At 49.5% G+C, this 15403-nt stretch overlaps 1 protein-coding gene across 4 annotated transcripts in view; it reads left to right on the top strand.

Annotated features, from left to right (window-relative positions):
* The window catches only part of EXTL3 (exostosin like glycosyltransferase 3), a 205718-nt gene that overhangs the window by 159864 nt on the left and 30451 nt on the right, over positions 1–15403 (top strand). For all 4 annotated transcript variants that reach the window (XM_064146649.1, XM_064146648.1, XM_064146650.1 and 1 more), the window contains one exon: positions 7–2623. In XM_064146649.1, coding sequence (XP_064002719.1) covers positions 476–2623 — 2148 coding nt within the window. In that variant the 5' untranslated portion in view covers positions 7–475. The remainder of the gene's footprint in view (positions 1–6; positions 2624–15403) is intronic.

Genomic DNA, 15403 nt, shown 5'->3' on the forward strand with positions numbered 1-15403 from the left:
TTGCAGGAATGGCAGAGCTGCAGCAGTGATGAGAGAGACTGACACTCACAGGACTCTCTTCTGGCTCCTTCTCCACAGTATCTGGTGCCTCTGCATATTCACTGGATGGTAATGCAGGATGTCAAGAGCAGCAGCAATAGAGTTTGGCTTGATCCCATTGTGTTTTTCTTGTGCTGGTTGAGCCTTCGAGTCACCATGACAACGCTGTGACACTTCCAGCAAAGGTTGCCCGCAGACCAAGGGTGGGCTGCGGGTGGGTGAGGAGGTCAGTGATTGAGTCTGCTGGGATCAAATGTTGCGCCTGCAGCAAAACGACTGTGGAAGAGCCGCTGGCACAACAAGATGAAATTCCCCTTCCATTGGCTTCTCCTTAAGCAGGCACAATAACTTCTTTTTTCGAGAGACTTGCTCGAAAAACTCCTATGGTTATGGCTACTGATCCAACGTGATTGGGCACGCAGCCACCTTGGAACTCATGACTGGATATACGATGTTGCGGAATGGGGGAGTGGGGAACGGAGGCCAGCCGTGGGTGTTGAGATGGTCCAGTCGGATCCGGCTCACCTGGCTTAGTTTCACCCTCTTCATTATCCTCGTCTTCTTTCCCCTCATTGCCCACTACTACTTAACCACCATCGATGACGCGGACGACGCCGGCAAGCGCATCTTCGGCCCTCGGACCGGCAGCGAGCTGTGTGAGGTAAAGCATGTGCAAGACCTGTGCCGCATCCGAGAGTCGGTCAGCGAGGAGCTGCTCCAGCTGGAGGCCAAGCGGCAGGAGCTCAACAGCGAGATCGCCAAGCTCAACTTGAAGATTGAGGCCTGCAAAAAGAGCATTGAAAACGCCAAGCAGGACCTGCTGCAGCTGAAGAATGTCATCAGCCAGACAGAGCATTCCTACAAAGAACTGATGGCTCAGAACCAGCCTAAGCTCTCTTTGCCCATCCGGCTGCTGCCAGACAAAGACGATGTGACCTTCCCCCTGCCAAAATCCATCCGGAACTGCAGGCTGCACAACTGCTTTGACTACTCTCGCTGCCCGTTGACATCTGGCTTTCCAGTCTATGTCTACAACAGTGACGATTACCCTTTGGGTAGTTCCTTAGACCCTTTAATTAAACAAGCCTTCGAGGCGACTGTCAGAACTAATGTTTATGTTACTGAAAACGCAAATATTGCTTGTGTGTATATCATTTTAGTGGGGGAAATGCAAGAGCCTGTGATGCCAAAACCTACTGAACTCGAGCAACAGTTGCACTCTCTGCCATATTGGAGGACTGATGGACATAACCATCTCATCATCAATTTATCAAGGAAATCAGAAACTCAGAACTTCATTTACAACATCAGCACAGGGCGCGCCATGGTTGCCCAGTCCACCTTTTACGATGCGCAGTATCGACCGGGGTTTGATATTGTGGTGTCACCTCTGGTCCACGCTATGTCTGAACCCAATTTCCTAGAAATCCCACCCCAGGTGCCAGTCAAGCGTAAATATCTCTTCAGTTTCCAGGGGGAGAAGATTGAGTCTCTCCGATCTAGCTTGCAGGAGGTTCGCTCTTTCGAAGAGGAGATAGAAGGCAACGCCCCAGCTGACTACGATGATCGGATCATTACCACCCTGAAGGCTGTTCAGGACAGCAAGTTGGACTTCGTTTTGGTGGAGTTCACATGTAAGAACCAGCCTAAGGCAAGTCTGCCCACTGAGTGGGCTCTGTGTGGAGAAAGGGACGACAGACTAGAGCTACTGAAGCTATCTACTTTTGCACTGATAATCACCCCAGGGGACACCCATTTGGTGATCTCTGCTGGGTGTGCCATGAGACTGTTTGAGGCTCTGGAAGTCGGAGCCATCCCGGTGGTTCTCGGAGAGCAAGTTCAGCTACCCTATAACGATGTGATCCGGTGGAACGAGGCAGCCTTAATCATACCAAAGCCACGTATCACAGAAGTGCACTTTCTTCTGAGAAGCATTTCTGACAACGATCTCCTTGCCATGAGGAGGCAGGGCCGCTTCTTGTGGGAGACCTACTTCTCCACCTCTGACAACGTGTTCAGCACAGTCTTAGCTATCATAAGGACTCGAATCCAGATCCCGGCTGCTCCTATCCGAGAAGAACCTGCTGTGGAAATTCCTCACCGGTCTGGCAAAGCTGCTGGCACAGACCCCAATATGGCAGACAATGGTGACCTGGACTTGGGGCCTGTGGAAACAGAACCACCCTATGCGTCTCCCAAGTATCTCCGTAATTTCACCCTCACTGCAATGGACATCTACAGGAATTGGAATTCTGCTCCGGGGCCTTTCCACCTCTTCCCCTACACTCCCTTTGACCCTGTTTTGCCATCAGAAGCAAAGTTTTTGGGGTCTGGGACTGGATTTCGACCGATTGGTGGAGGAGCAGGTGGCTCTGGGAAGGAGTTCCAGGCTGCTTTAGGTGGCAATGTCCCCCGGGAGCAGTTCACAGTAGTGATGTTGACTTACGAGCGGGAGGAAGTGTTGATGAACTCCCTAGAGAGGCTCAATGGTCTGCCATACTTAAATAAAGTGGTGGTAGTGTGGAACTCTCCCAAGCTTCCCTCTGAGGATCTCTTGTGGCCAGACATTGGTGTCCCAATCATGGTAAGAAACCTGTAGTTACTGTGGTCTTGCTTCCTGGTGGGGTGTATGCCTTGAAGTTAGGTGTAGCTCAGCTCAGCTTAAGCCATCTAGCACAGCATTCGTCTCTCCTGGTTGTAGGTGTTTGTACCTGATCTGGATGATTTTGTCGCCAGAGAAGAGCAGATCTGACTCCTCCCAGCTGTTTTTGTCGTTTGCATGAGAATGCCTTGGTTCCTGCTCTAGAACTGCCTGTTTTTCTCTCCACCAGCTTTGACGGGAGCCAGATGTTCAGAGGTGTATGCCAGTGCTCTGTGGGTGTATGAACCTAGGCGAGATGAATTGCTGTGGCCCTTTGGGTTATGAAAGACAGGAGCTGTTGTGCAGGAGAGCCTGAACTGTATAAACACAGGATCTGCACAGGTGCTGGGTGTTTGGCACTCATGAAACAGTGATTGCTTCTGTGGAGCCTAATATGCCTCTGGAGGCTTAAAACTAGAGATTCTTGTTTATGGCAGATCTCTGCCTGGCCTCCTTTGAGTGTCACACCTTCAGCACAGTTGGCACTCAGTAAATACCTAAGTAGGGGCTGTTTCTGCACTTCATGGGATAAAACTTTTGTAAAGACAAAAGAGACACCCACTGAAGCCAGAGCTCCTGCAAGGGCCTTAAGAGCTATTTATAACTTTGTGGCAAGGGATGGCAGGGAAGAAAAGAGGGGCAAAAAAAAAGGCACCAAGGCGGGTGTCACTATGACAGCTGTCATGCTCCAAAGGCTGTAATTGACTTTTGCTTGGATTTGGGTTGATTTTTTTTTCTTCTCCTGCCAAAGTAAGTAACAGCTTCAAAACCCATTGGCATTCCTCTTCGTGCCCAGCTATTTGCTTGTACGTTAGCAGTGTTGCTTGTAAGGAGTTAATTCTGACTAAACATTTACTTATGTATGTGTTTATTTACTTCAGGACTTCTCTGTCATCCTAGTGGAACTTTCTGTGCTGGCCCTTGTTAACAGTCCACAGTAAATATAAATCTCCAGGTGTGGGCATAGAGCCAGGAACAAGAAACAACATCGTGTTGTGTGAATCTGGTCGTGTTTGGAGGACAAATGGAAGGATAATGCCTTGCCAATTAGGGAAAGGAAAAATAAAAGAGGGAGATGGTACTTAAGTAGGCAAACTGTGTGTGGTTTATGTGACAGGATGCTGCTGAGCTTAATAACCATGTGAGCTTTATGCTTTATGCAAAGAGATTCATTGATTTCATATTTCGTTTTATTATTATTGTGATGAATAAATCCTTCAGCTCACATTTAAAAACCCTTATGGTCCAGGGACAATGAGCAGAGAAAATTGCTTGGATAATTGTCAAATAATCTTTCACATTAGTCCTGTAGAATGCCTGAATTCTGCAAAATCTTCACATTATGTCTGCTGGAAAACTGTGTACTCCTTCAGAGCTGGAGAGTGGGGATTGTTCTCCTTGCTCTTGCTAATGGCTGCTATTTGTGAAGGAAAAATATGTTTCTGTTGGTGGAAGTTAATGGCTTTCTTTTAATCTGCTGCCATCTGCATATCTATTGTGTTGGCTTTTGGGAGGCACCTTGACACGCAGGAGTTGCTGCCTGTTGCCTTTGGGGCTGATGTTCTGTGGGGGATATCCAATCCCTTCTTAGCCATCAGACAAGAGGAAATGGCTTCAGGTTGCACCAGGGGAATTTTAGATTGGGTATTAGAAGGAACTTCTTCACTGAAAGGGTTACCAAACACTGCAATAGGCTCCCCAGGAAGGTGGTTGAATCACCATCCCTGGAGGGATTTGGAAGTAGTATAGATGTGGTGCCAAGGGACATGGTTTAGCACTAGACTTGGTAGCATTAGATAGTGGTTGGACGCGATAATCTTAAAGATCTTTTCCAACCAAAACAATTCTATGTTCAAGAGAAACCTTCCTGGTTCAAGAGGAGAAAATAGCTTCTTGTCTGGTTTCGGATGTCAGATGGTAACATTGTGTTCATGGCTGAGTGCCAGGGAACAGCTGGAGCACAGTGAGCTTCTGCCAAGGTCCTTTCCGAAGGAGAGCGTGTGTCTGATAGCAGGAATGCTCTCTTCCCATTTTTAAACCTCATGTTTTTAAAGAGCCCAAACCCCTTGAGCTTTCTCACCCATTGCAGCCTCCAGGCACCCATCCCACTCCAGTGCTTGTTGCTAAGTCCACATCCTTCCAGACTGGCTGTTTAGATCACTTTGGCAGTCCATAGTATTCTTAGAATGGTTTGAGTTGGGTTGGAAGATCATCTAGTCCTTCATCTGTGTGAATGGCTTAGTACAGTAATGGTGTTAAAATTTACCTGGGCTGCATCAGTGACAGATCCTGAGACCTGCTGTGGGGAAGGGAAAAAGAACATGGGGAGTAGAGGTGAGGCTCTGTTTGAGCCTCAGCAGCTGAGATGTGGGATGTGCTAGCCAGGGGAAGAAACGGGTGGGTACACATGGGGTTGGCAAGAAACACAAACCCTCACAGCTGCCAGTGTCACAAGAAACTGCAGAGCTATGAATCTGATTTCCTTACAGGGGATCCAGAGTCTTTTGGTGGAGAGTTGGTTCTCTCAGGTCTGGAAGCAGTGCTGTATGTCTGTGTAATAAGTAACTTTCAGTAGCTTTGGGGTGCAGGGAATTGCCCTGCATTCAAGTCTCAAGATACAGAGCTATGCAGAGGACAGTTGAGCGAACAAGAAGTGGACAAGGGCAAGTCTGGGTGTCCCCTCATTGCAAATGAAGTGGATCCAGGCACTGACACTGAGGAGCAGCACAACAGCAGCACATGTGTGTCAACATGATCAAAGCACCTGAACCCAGAATGTTAGTGAAGTCAATCAGAGCCTAGTGAGACAAAGCAACAGGTGTAGCATGTTCTCTAGCATAACCAAAAGGACCCTTGGAACTATGATGTGGTGTTAAGTGCTACCAGCGACGCCTTGGTGGGACTTAGGACTGTGCTGTGGCTTTGTGCTAGCAAAAAGCCTGGGCTTACTCTTTAGACTTACTGCATGGGCTGGCCTTAGTTCATGGAATCGTAGAATCAGTCAGGGTTGGAAGGGACCACAAGGATCATCTAGTTCCAACCCCCCTGCCATGCCCAGGGACACCCTACCCTAGAGCAGGCTGCACACAGCCTCAGCCAGCCTGGCCTTAAACACCTCCAGCCATGGGGCCTCAACCACCTCCCTGGGCAACCCATTCCAGCCTCTCACCACTCTCATGCTCAACAACTTCCTCTTCATATTCACTCTCAATCTCCCCACCTCCAGCTTTGCTCCATTCCCCCTAGTCCTGGCACTCCCTGACAGCCTCAAAAGTCCCTCCACAGCTTTTTTGTAGCCCCCTTCAGATCCTGGAAAGGCACATTAAGGTCACCTGGGAGCCTCCTCTGCTCCAGCCTGCACAGCCCCAACTCTTTCAGTCTGTGCTCACAGCAGAGCTGCTGCAGCCTCTGAGCATCCTCGTGGCCCTGGTCTGGACATGCTCCAGCATCGCCACATCCTTGTTGTAAGGGGGGCTGCAGTTCAAGGATCAGTTCCTTGAGACTTAATTTGCAAACCGTGCTGCTTGGTGGTGATTTTGTTCTTCCAGTGTGGGTTATGTAGATTCTTTTCCCTTCTGGGCTGGGACTTACTCAAGAGCAAACCTTGAAGTTGTGTTGGATCTTTGAGGATGGTGAGATAAAGAGGGCTACAGAATATATTTGATTTTAAAAAACTTTTTACTCAGATACTGATTTCTTGTGATGGCTTAATTGACTGAAAAATCAGCAAGGTTCCTTAGCTGCACTGCAGTCTCTGATAAAATATCCTGGCCCTGTACCAAGCCTGAAAAGACTCCATAGAAATATAATTTAATGTAAAATTGTGTATGTAGCGACTCAAGGTTGCCCCTGGAACAGACATCTAATTTAAAGTGCTTTTATGCTGCAGTTGAGCTGTACAAAATTGTTCCCATTTGATGCTAAACAGTGTCACAACAGAAAACAAAGGTTGTAATGAGCAGTCTTGCCTGTGCATGCTTAAAAACCTGCTTTCTGCAGATGTTTGTATCTCTAGCACTGCAGCAGGAGAACTTCCCCAGACAGAAGAACCTGGGGAGGGGGACTCTGGCAGCACCAACAGCAACATTGCAGTCGCTTCTTGAACTCTTGAGTGCCTTCTTTCAGGATCTATGCCCACTGATGCATCCTTTAAAACATGTGCTTGAAGATGTCTGTGGCATCTGGCAAAGGCACACTAGTATCTGTGTCAAAGACCTGCCTGAGGGGATGGGGGGCACTCTCAGTAAGTTTGCAGGTAACAGTAAGTTGTGCTGTAGCTGTGACCTGCTGAAGGGTTGGGAAGCTTTACAGAGGGACAGAATGGATGAATAGGCTGAGGGCAATGGGATGAGGTTCGACAAGGCCAAATGCACTTGTGTCACAACTACCTGAGGGGTGGTTGTGGCCAGGAGGAGGTTGCTCTCTTCTCTCAGGTGGCCAGCGGCAGAACAGGAGGACACAGCCTCAGCCTGCACCAGGGGAAATTAAGGCTGGAGGTGAGGAGAAAGTTCTTCACTGAGAGAGGCATTGGACACTGGAATGGGCTGCCCGGGGAGGTGGTGGAGTCGCCGTCCCTGGAGCTGTTCAAGGCAAGATTGGACGTGGCACTTGGTGCCATGGTCTGGCCTTGAGCTCTGTGGTAAAGGGTTGGACTTGATGATCTGTGAGGTCTCTTCCAACCCTGATGATACTGTGATACTGTGATACAACAACCCCATGCATGCACCAGGCTTGCGTAAGAGTGGCTGGAAAACTGCTGGCAGGAAAGGACCTGGGGGTGTTGCTCAACAGCCAGCTAAATATGCACCAGCAGTGGTCAAGTTGGTCAACAGCATCCTGGCTTTGATCAGCAACAGAGTGGCCAACAGGACTAGGGCAGGGATCACCCCCTGCACTGGGTACGTCTGAGACTGCACCTTGAATACCATGTTCACTGTTGGGCCTCTTGCTCTGAGGGCATTGAAGCACATCTAAAGGAGGACAAGAAAGCTGGTGAAGGCTCTAGAGTGCAAGTCTTGTGAGGAACAGCCGAGGGAAATGGGGCTTTTTAGCCTGGAGAAGACTGAGAGGGCATCTTCTCAATGCTGATCAATATGTAAAGGGCAGAAGTCAGTAAGATGAGGCCAAGTTCTTTGTAGTGGTGCCCAGTGACAGGAGAGTTGGCAACAGGCACAAACTGGAACCCAGGATGTTCCACCTGAACATGAGGAAAAACTTCTTTCCTGTGAGGGTGCTGGAGCAGGCTGCATAAGGAGGTTGTGCTGTCTCCTTTCCTGGAGAAATCCATGCTTGGATGTGATCCTGGGCAAGGTTGTGATCAAAGGAAGATTTAAACTGGATGTTAGGAAGAAGTTGTTTGCAGTGAGGGTGGTGAGACACTGACACAGGTTGCCCAGGGAGGTTGTGGCTGCTCCCTCCTTGGAGGTGTTCAAGGCCAGGTTGGATGAGGCCTTGAGCAACCTGTTCTAGTGGGAGGTGTCCCTGCCTATGGCAGGTTGTTGGAACTGGATGATCTTTGAGGTCCCTTCCAACCTAAACCATTCTATGATTCTAACTGCACAGGATGACCCTGACTTAGCAAGTGGGTTGGATTAGGCATCCCAAAGTCTCTTCCATCATCTACCATTCTGTGGTTCTGTGATCCACACTCAAGATTGCTAAAGAGTGTACCGAGGATGACAGCAGGAACCACACTTTGCTTTGTGATTCCTTGACAGCATTTTCATCCACATGAATAGAAGTGAAGGGAAACAAATGAAACAAAACACTCAGGCAACCACACATCCCACCCACACAAATTGCAGTAAGATCCACCCAAGAAGATTCAGATACAGCTGTGTTTTGCAGTGTGCTCAGCACTGATGTGCTGCTGCTTTCTGGTTGCTGTAGGACACTTGCAATTCCTCAGCAAACCTGCAGCATAGGTACAAGTCCAGATGCCTAACTGAAACCCAGTACATGGTTTTAGCACCTCTCCAGATCCTCTGGAGCTAATTCACCATCCATCTTTGTGGCTCTGAGCAGGGTGTTATTTGGGGGCACGGAAACAGGATTCATTTTCCTTGTTTCTGCTTCAGTTTTAGTCTTGAAAACCTAAAGGAATAAGCTGAGCTTGAACAAGCAGAATTACCTTAAGGAAGTTTGCTTTAATGTATTTAATATGTATTTCAGAAGTGTCACTGCTGCATACACCCTTGCTTTGGTGGGAAAGCACAAAACCCTGAGCAGCAAGGTGATTAAGCTCTGGAACAGCTTGCACTCAAAACAGATCCTCTAATGCACTAATTAAATTATCCATTTTCTTTCCAGAAACTTCTTTAAATCTCCTCCCAGGACTTGCAGTTCAAGTCAGGGAAGCAAAGAGTACACCCAGCAGCCTCCCCTTAACCTCTTCTCCTACCTACATTGATTAGCCCGTGTCATGCCCTGAAGATGGGAGGAGACAGGGAAGTGGAAAAGTGAGTTTAGGAGAAACCTAAATGGGGTTATACACTTGAGCCACTCTGCAATCCCAGGCTAGCATCTTCAGGTTGATCTGCCTTAGTCTGGACAAAGCTGCACTTAGAAGAGTCAGGAGAAGTGTATCATTTTAGGTCAAGCTTTTGCCAGGCAGAGAGAGAAGCTACTGGTTCAGCCTGAGAGGCTTAGTACGGTGTTGCCAGCGCAGCCATCTCTGCTTGCCAAAGGCTGCAGGGATCCAAGCACCAGCAGAAAAAGCTTTGTGGAAGCCAGACAGCTTTCTGAAGACAAATCTCTTTACGGGGGTGTTTGAACCTCAAACAGTGATTTCTAAGCAACACTGCCTTGATTTCTTTGTCCTGAGCCCTTCATGTACGTTTCAGGCCTGACGGCTGAGGGGTGGCACCATCTAAGCTTGCTAGGCTGCGTGTGCTGGAGACAAAAGAAGGGAGAGATGTATCCTCATGAGCTGATACATGAGATTTTGTACTGACCTGATAGTGGGCTGTATTTGTGAGGGGGCAGATTGGCTCAGGACTACCCAGTTGTGTTGTGGCTTCATTTTGTTTTGAAACAGTATAACATCTGCCCATCTCCCCAGTAATGACTGGCTTTGGGTTGGGTTATTCTGGAAGCCTAAGGGCTCTGTGTGGGCTGCTGGTGTCATGCATGGAGGTTGCCTGTGAACCCAGCTGAGCTGTGAAAGGGCTTCTTGGGTTGCCTGTGAACCCAGCTGAGCTGTGAAAGGGCTTCTTGGGTTTGGGGCTGAACCTTCTTCAACCCAAACCAGTATTTTCACAGCCTGTGCTCACGTTCTAAGAAATTGCAAGCTGAGCTCCCATCTCAGCTTTCTTCTCTGCATACTTGCAGGTCTGTCAGTGGCAGAGCCATGGCTGGAAAAGCCCTGCAGCAGTTTGCTTTCTGCTCTTCGTCCAGGGTTAGGTGGTGTGTGCTTGTAGGCATTTTGGAGCAATTTAGCTGGGTTCACTGCCAGTGCCAGCTCCTGTGGCTTTTGGCAGTGACTAATCCTTCCCTTCAGCTTTGTTATAGAAGAAGTAGCTGGCTTTGATCTCTGCAGCCAGTTCCAGTGGCGTAATGTCCTTTTCTGCTGGCTTGGTGGCCAGCTGAGAAAGCTCATTCAATTTAGCTGCTCGTTTAAAAAGGAATCATCTTTGGAAAACGTCTAAATCCGGAAGCATTGCTGCATCTGCAGACCTGTTTGGCTGGCCACAGTTTCCTCTGACATGCCAGTTGTTAATTGGGAGCAGACTAGGGGGAAAATGCAGTTGTGACTTTCCCTTCTGTTAGGGCAGTGTCTGTGCTCTGCTGAACTCGCTGCTGGAGGACAGAAGCCTTAGGTTTGTATCTCCATTCTGGCCAAAAATACTTGAAGGTGCTTTGGTATCTCCATTTTAAGGAGCACAGTGGGATCCCTGGGTGATGCTTCTGGTTGAGAGGACCAGAACCTGCTCAGAGCTGGGGAGATCTGGTAACAACCTTCCAGTACCTGAAGAGAGCCTACAAGGAGGATGGAGAGAAACTGTTTACAATGGCCTGTAGTGATAGGATGAGGGGCAATGGCTTCAAACTAGAGAAGAGCAGATTTAATTTAGATGTTAGGAACAAACTCTTTACTGGGAGAGTAGTGGAACACCAGAACAGGTTGCCCACCCGTGGGGCCTCATCCTTGGAGATATTCAAGGTGAGGCTTGACAGGGCTCTGGACAACCTAGTTGAGGATGCCCCTGCTGACTGCAGATGACCCTTGGAGGTCCCTTCCAACCCAGACCATTCTGTAATTAGTGTGTATCCTTTCACTTTGGCAGCATGAGCTTCTCTGCTTATCCTTTAACATCAGGTTTGGTTTTCTAGTAAGTACAAAGCTGACCTTGCAAATTAATGGTTTACACAGTCCTGTGTGATCTAGAGTGAGGTCCTCATGGGAACTATGTGCTAAACAAGAGACTAAAACTCTCTGTGCTAATCACCACATTTCATTCAATCCTTTTCCTTCCTGGGAGCTTTGCATAAACACCAGTTTAGATCCTGACTCAGCTAAGGTTGTAATTGTGTACCTAACCCATTCTTGGTGGGTGGCTTCTGCTTTCCTGGACCAACTCACCTCCTCAAGCTCTTCTGGTGATCCAAAGCTTTACAGTGGGCATCACTCATCCTTGCTTTGTCTGAACTCACAAGTCTTGTGCACAAAATCAGGAGGAACCCAACTTAACTTTCAGGTGCTGGGTGACATATGGGAGTGGGGACCTACAGGTTTGCTTCCAGAAGGAATGTTTCAGGCTGTGCTTTCCGTGACCAAATCAGCAGAGACAACCACCTGGTTTCTTAGCACTGGGTCATAGAATCAGTCAGGGTTGGAAGGGACCACAAGAATCATCTAGTTCCAACCCCCCTGCCATGCCCAGGGACACCCTACCCTAGATCAGGCTGCACACAGCCTCATCCAGCCTGGCCTTAAACACCTAATTTACACAGGAGCCATAGGGTCAATTTACATGGGGGTTTTGCAGCACCTGTGGGTTAAATGGGCCTCCTGCAGTGTACCAGCTTTATGGGCAGTGTATCACTGGTTCATGAGGCAATTGTATGAGGCAGGATGATGCTGCATGAAGGTGTCCCTGTGCCGCTGTTGGGTACGTAGCACCACCTGCTGCCTGCAGACCGCAGCGCTGCTGGAGAGGAGCTTTAGTTCTCAAACCTCCGCCGAGTTTGGCTGCCCCAGTGTGTATTTTTGCCGTCGTCTAGCAAAGGAGGAAGAGAGCAAATTTGCTGCTTAGTTTACCTGCGATGCTTAAATCCAGATGCTTGTCAGTGCAGGGCCTAGGCGAGGGTGCAGCCAGGCGTGAATGTTCGCTGCTAATGCAGCAAGCAGCGACGGCTTCTGGGGGCTTCGCGCTCGGAATGCCAACTCAGACACCCCAGCAAGAGCTGCTGTCGCCTAAACCCGCTCGGTTAGCTCCCTCCTGTGCCCTATGCTGCTTTGTAATGGCTGTGCCGTGGGCAAAATGTTGCTGTAGCCTCAGCTCCTGGCCTTAACAGGGCCAAGGGCAGGGTTCTGCACTTTGGCCACAACAACCCCAAGCAGCACTACAGGCTGGGGACTGAGTGGCTGAGAGCAGCCAGGAGGAAAGGGACCTGGGGGTACTGGTAGAGAGTAGCTGAAGATGAGCCAGCAGTGTGCCCAGGTAGCCAAGAGAGCCAATGGCATCCTGGCCTGGCTCAGGAGCAGTGTGGCCAGCAGGACAAGGGAGGTTATTCTGCCTCTGTACTCAGCACTGGTCAGGCCACCCCTTGAGTGCTGTGTACAGTTTTGGACTCCTCAATTCAAGAGAGATGTTGAGGTGCTGGAAGGTGTCCAGAGAAGGGCAATGAAGCTGGTGAGGGGCCTGGAGCACAGCCCTGTGAGGAGAGGCTGAGGGAGCTGGGGGTGTGCAGCCTGCAGAAGAGGAGGCTCAGGGCTGACCTCATTGCTGTCTACAACTCCCTGAAGGGAGGCTGTAGCCAGGTGGGGTTGGGCTCTGCTGCCAGGCAGCCAGCACCAGAAGAAGGGGACACAGCCTGAAGTTGTGCCAGGGCAGCTCTAGGCTGGATGTCAGGAGGAAGTTGTTGTCAGAGAGAGTGATTGGAATTGGAATGGGCTGCCCAGGGAGGTGGTGGAGTCTCTGTGCCTGGAGGTGTTGAAGCAAAGCCTGGCTGAGGCACTTAGTGCCATGGTCTGGTTGACTGGCTAGGGTTGGGTGCTAGGTTGGACTGGATGATCTTGGAGGTCTCTTCCAACCTGGTTGATTCTATGATTCTGTGATTCTCTCTGGATCCCCTTGGCTTAGGATGCAGCTAATAGGGTTGATGACAAGAAGGAAGGAGTTAAATGGGGCATTGGAAAGGGATAAAGAAGGGGTGGAAGCTGCCTTGCACGCTGCTGTGTACATCATCGGATCCTTTTGGTCACACCTTAAAGCCTGAAGATGTCAGGAGGGCCAGCCCTTCTGTGCTGAAGCCTTTAACTCTCAACACCAAAGCTGTCTGTGCATCTTTAAAATGCTCTCTGCTCTGGAGCAGCCTCTACCCCAACAGCTACGGAGACAAAGGCAGCACGACAGAACTTGGCATCAGAGTCAGTGCAGCGGCAAAATGCTGCAACGTTACTCCAGGACTGGATTCCTGCTGCTTTTAGGGTCTGCATGTGCCTGTTTAACACCAGAATATTTCACCTTTACAAATTATTCCATACAGTGAAGCAAGCATGAGAGGGAGCCAAGCATGTGGCTGCATTTTCTCTTTTTTCTTGTCTTCACCTTCTTTTCATTCTCTGTGACTGTTATAGAATCACAGAATCAACCAGGTTGGAAGAGACCTCCAAGATCATCCAGTCCAACCTAGCTCCCAGCCCTATCCAGTCAACCAGACCATGGCACTAAGTGCCTCATCCAGGCTTTTCTTGAAGACCCCCAGGGACAGTGCCTCCACCACCTCCCTGGGCAGCCCATTCCAATGCCAATCACTCTCTCTGTGAAGAACTTCCTCCTAACATCCAGCCTAGACCTACCCTGGCACAACTTGAGACTGTGTCCCCTTGTTCTATTGCTGGTTGCCTGGCAGAAGAGGCCACCCCCCACCTGGCTACAATGCCCCTTCAGGTAGTTGTAGACAGTAACAAGATCAGCCCTGAGCCTCCTCTTCTCCAGGCTAAACAGGCCCAGCTCCCTCAACCTTTCCTCATAGGATTTGTGCTCCAGGCCCCTCACCAGCTTTGTTGCCCTTCTCTGGACACCTTCCAGCACCTCAACATCCTTCTTGAATTGAGGGGCCCAGAACTGGACACAGCACTCAAGGTGTGGCCTGGCCAGTGCTGAGTACAGGGGCAGAATAACCTCCCTTGTCCTACTGGCCACACTGTTCCTGATGCAGGCCAGGATGCCATTGGCTCTCTTGGCCACCTGGGCACACTGCTGGCTCATCTTCAGCCTACTGTCTACCAGTACCCCCAGGTCCCTTTCCTCCTGGCTGCTCTCCAGCCACTCTGTCCCCAGCCTGTAGTGCTGCTTGGGGTTGTTGTGGCCAAAGTGCAGAACCCTGCACTTGGCCTTGTTAAATCTCATCTCATTGGCCTCTGCCCACCCATCCAGCCTGGCCAGGTCCCTCTGCAGGGCTGTCGTACCTTCCAACAGCTCCACAGCTGCTCCTAGCTTGGTGTCATCTGCAAACTTACTGATGCTGGACTCAATGCCCTCGTCCAGGTCATCAATAAAGATATTGAACAGGACTGGGCCCAGCACTGATCCCTGGGGAATACCACTAGTACCAGCTGCCAACTGGATGTGGCACCATTCACCACCACTCTCTGAGCTCTGCCATCCAGCCAGTTCTTGATCCAGCACAGAGTGAATCTGTCCAAACCATGAGCTGCCAGCTTGGCTAGGAGCTTCTTGTGGCAGACAGTGTCAAAGGCCTTGCTGAAGTCCAAGTAGACTACATCCACAGCCTGCCCCACATTCACCAGGCAGTAACCTGATCATAAAAGGAGATCAGGTTGGTGAGGTGTCTTAGTCCATATGTGTCCATGTGTTGACATCCACATCACTGCAAGCTACACCCTCCTCCCTATAAAGTTCCAGTGCTTGTGTGTCTGTGCTTCCTCTCTTCTCATGCTTTAAAATGCTTTGGTGGGGAGGTTTTGCTGTGCAAAATCATTTGATCATTGTACAGAATGCATAGCATTTGTGAGCAAAGCCAGGCTTGCCTCCCAGAGTTGCTATAACTTGATGCTGTACCGCAAGAAGTGAATGAGTCCCCAGGAAGAGAAGGAGCAAGCTGTAGTCACCAAGGTCATGAATTTGGCTGTGGCTTATGGGTATTATATAGAAACAAAAAAAAACCCAAACAAAAAACATCTGTGTTAAAGTTTGCTGGAACAGAAAGGACCACGGGGCACTGGGACATCAATAAGTCAGTTTTGAGGGACATGAGAAGCTTATAAAGAGGAAGGAAAAGGAGAAGAAGGGCAACAAAGCTGGTGAAGACCCAAGAGGAGAAGTCTTGTGAGGAACAACTGGGATTGTTTAGCCTGGAGTCTGATGGGAAACTTTATTGCACTCTACAACTCCCTGGAAAGGAGTCTGCAGTGAGGTGAAGTCAGTCTCTTCCCCCAAGGACCAACAACAGCTTTAAGTTGCACCAGGGGAAGTTTAGGTTGGACATGAGGAATGACTTCTCCCTCAAAGGGTTGTCACAGCCTGGAACAGGCTG

Source organism: Pogoniulus pusillus, chromosome 7, assembly GCF_015220805.1.
Source record: "Pogoniulus pusillus isolate bPogPus1 chromosome 7, bPogPus1.pri, whole genome shotgun sequence".
NCBI lineage: Eukaryota > Metazoa > Chordata > Aves > Piciformes > Lybiidae > Pogoniulus > Pogoniulus pusillus.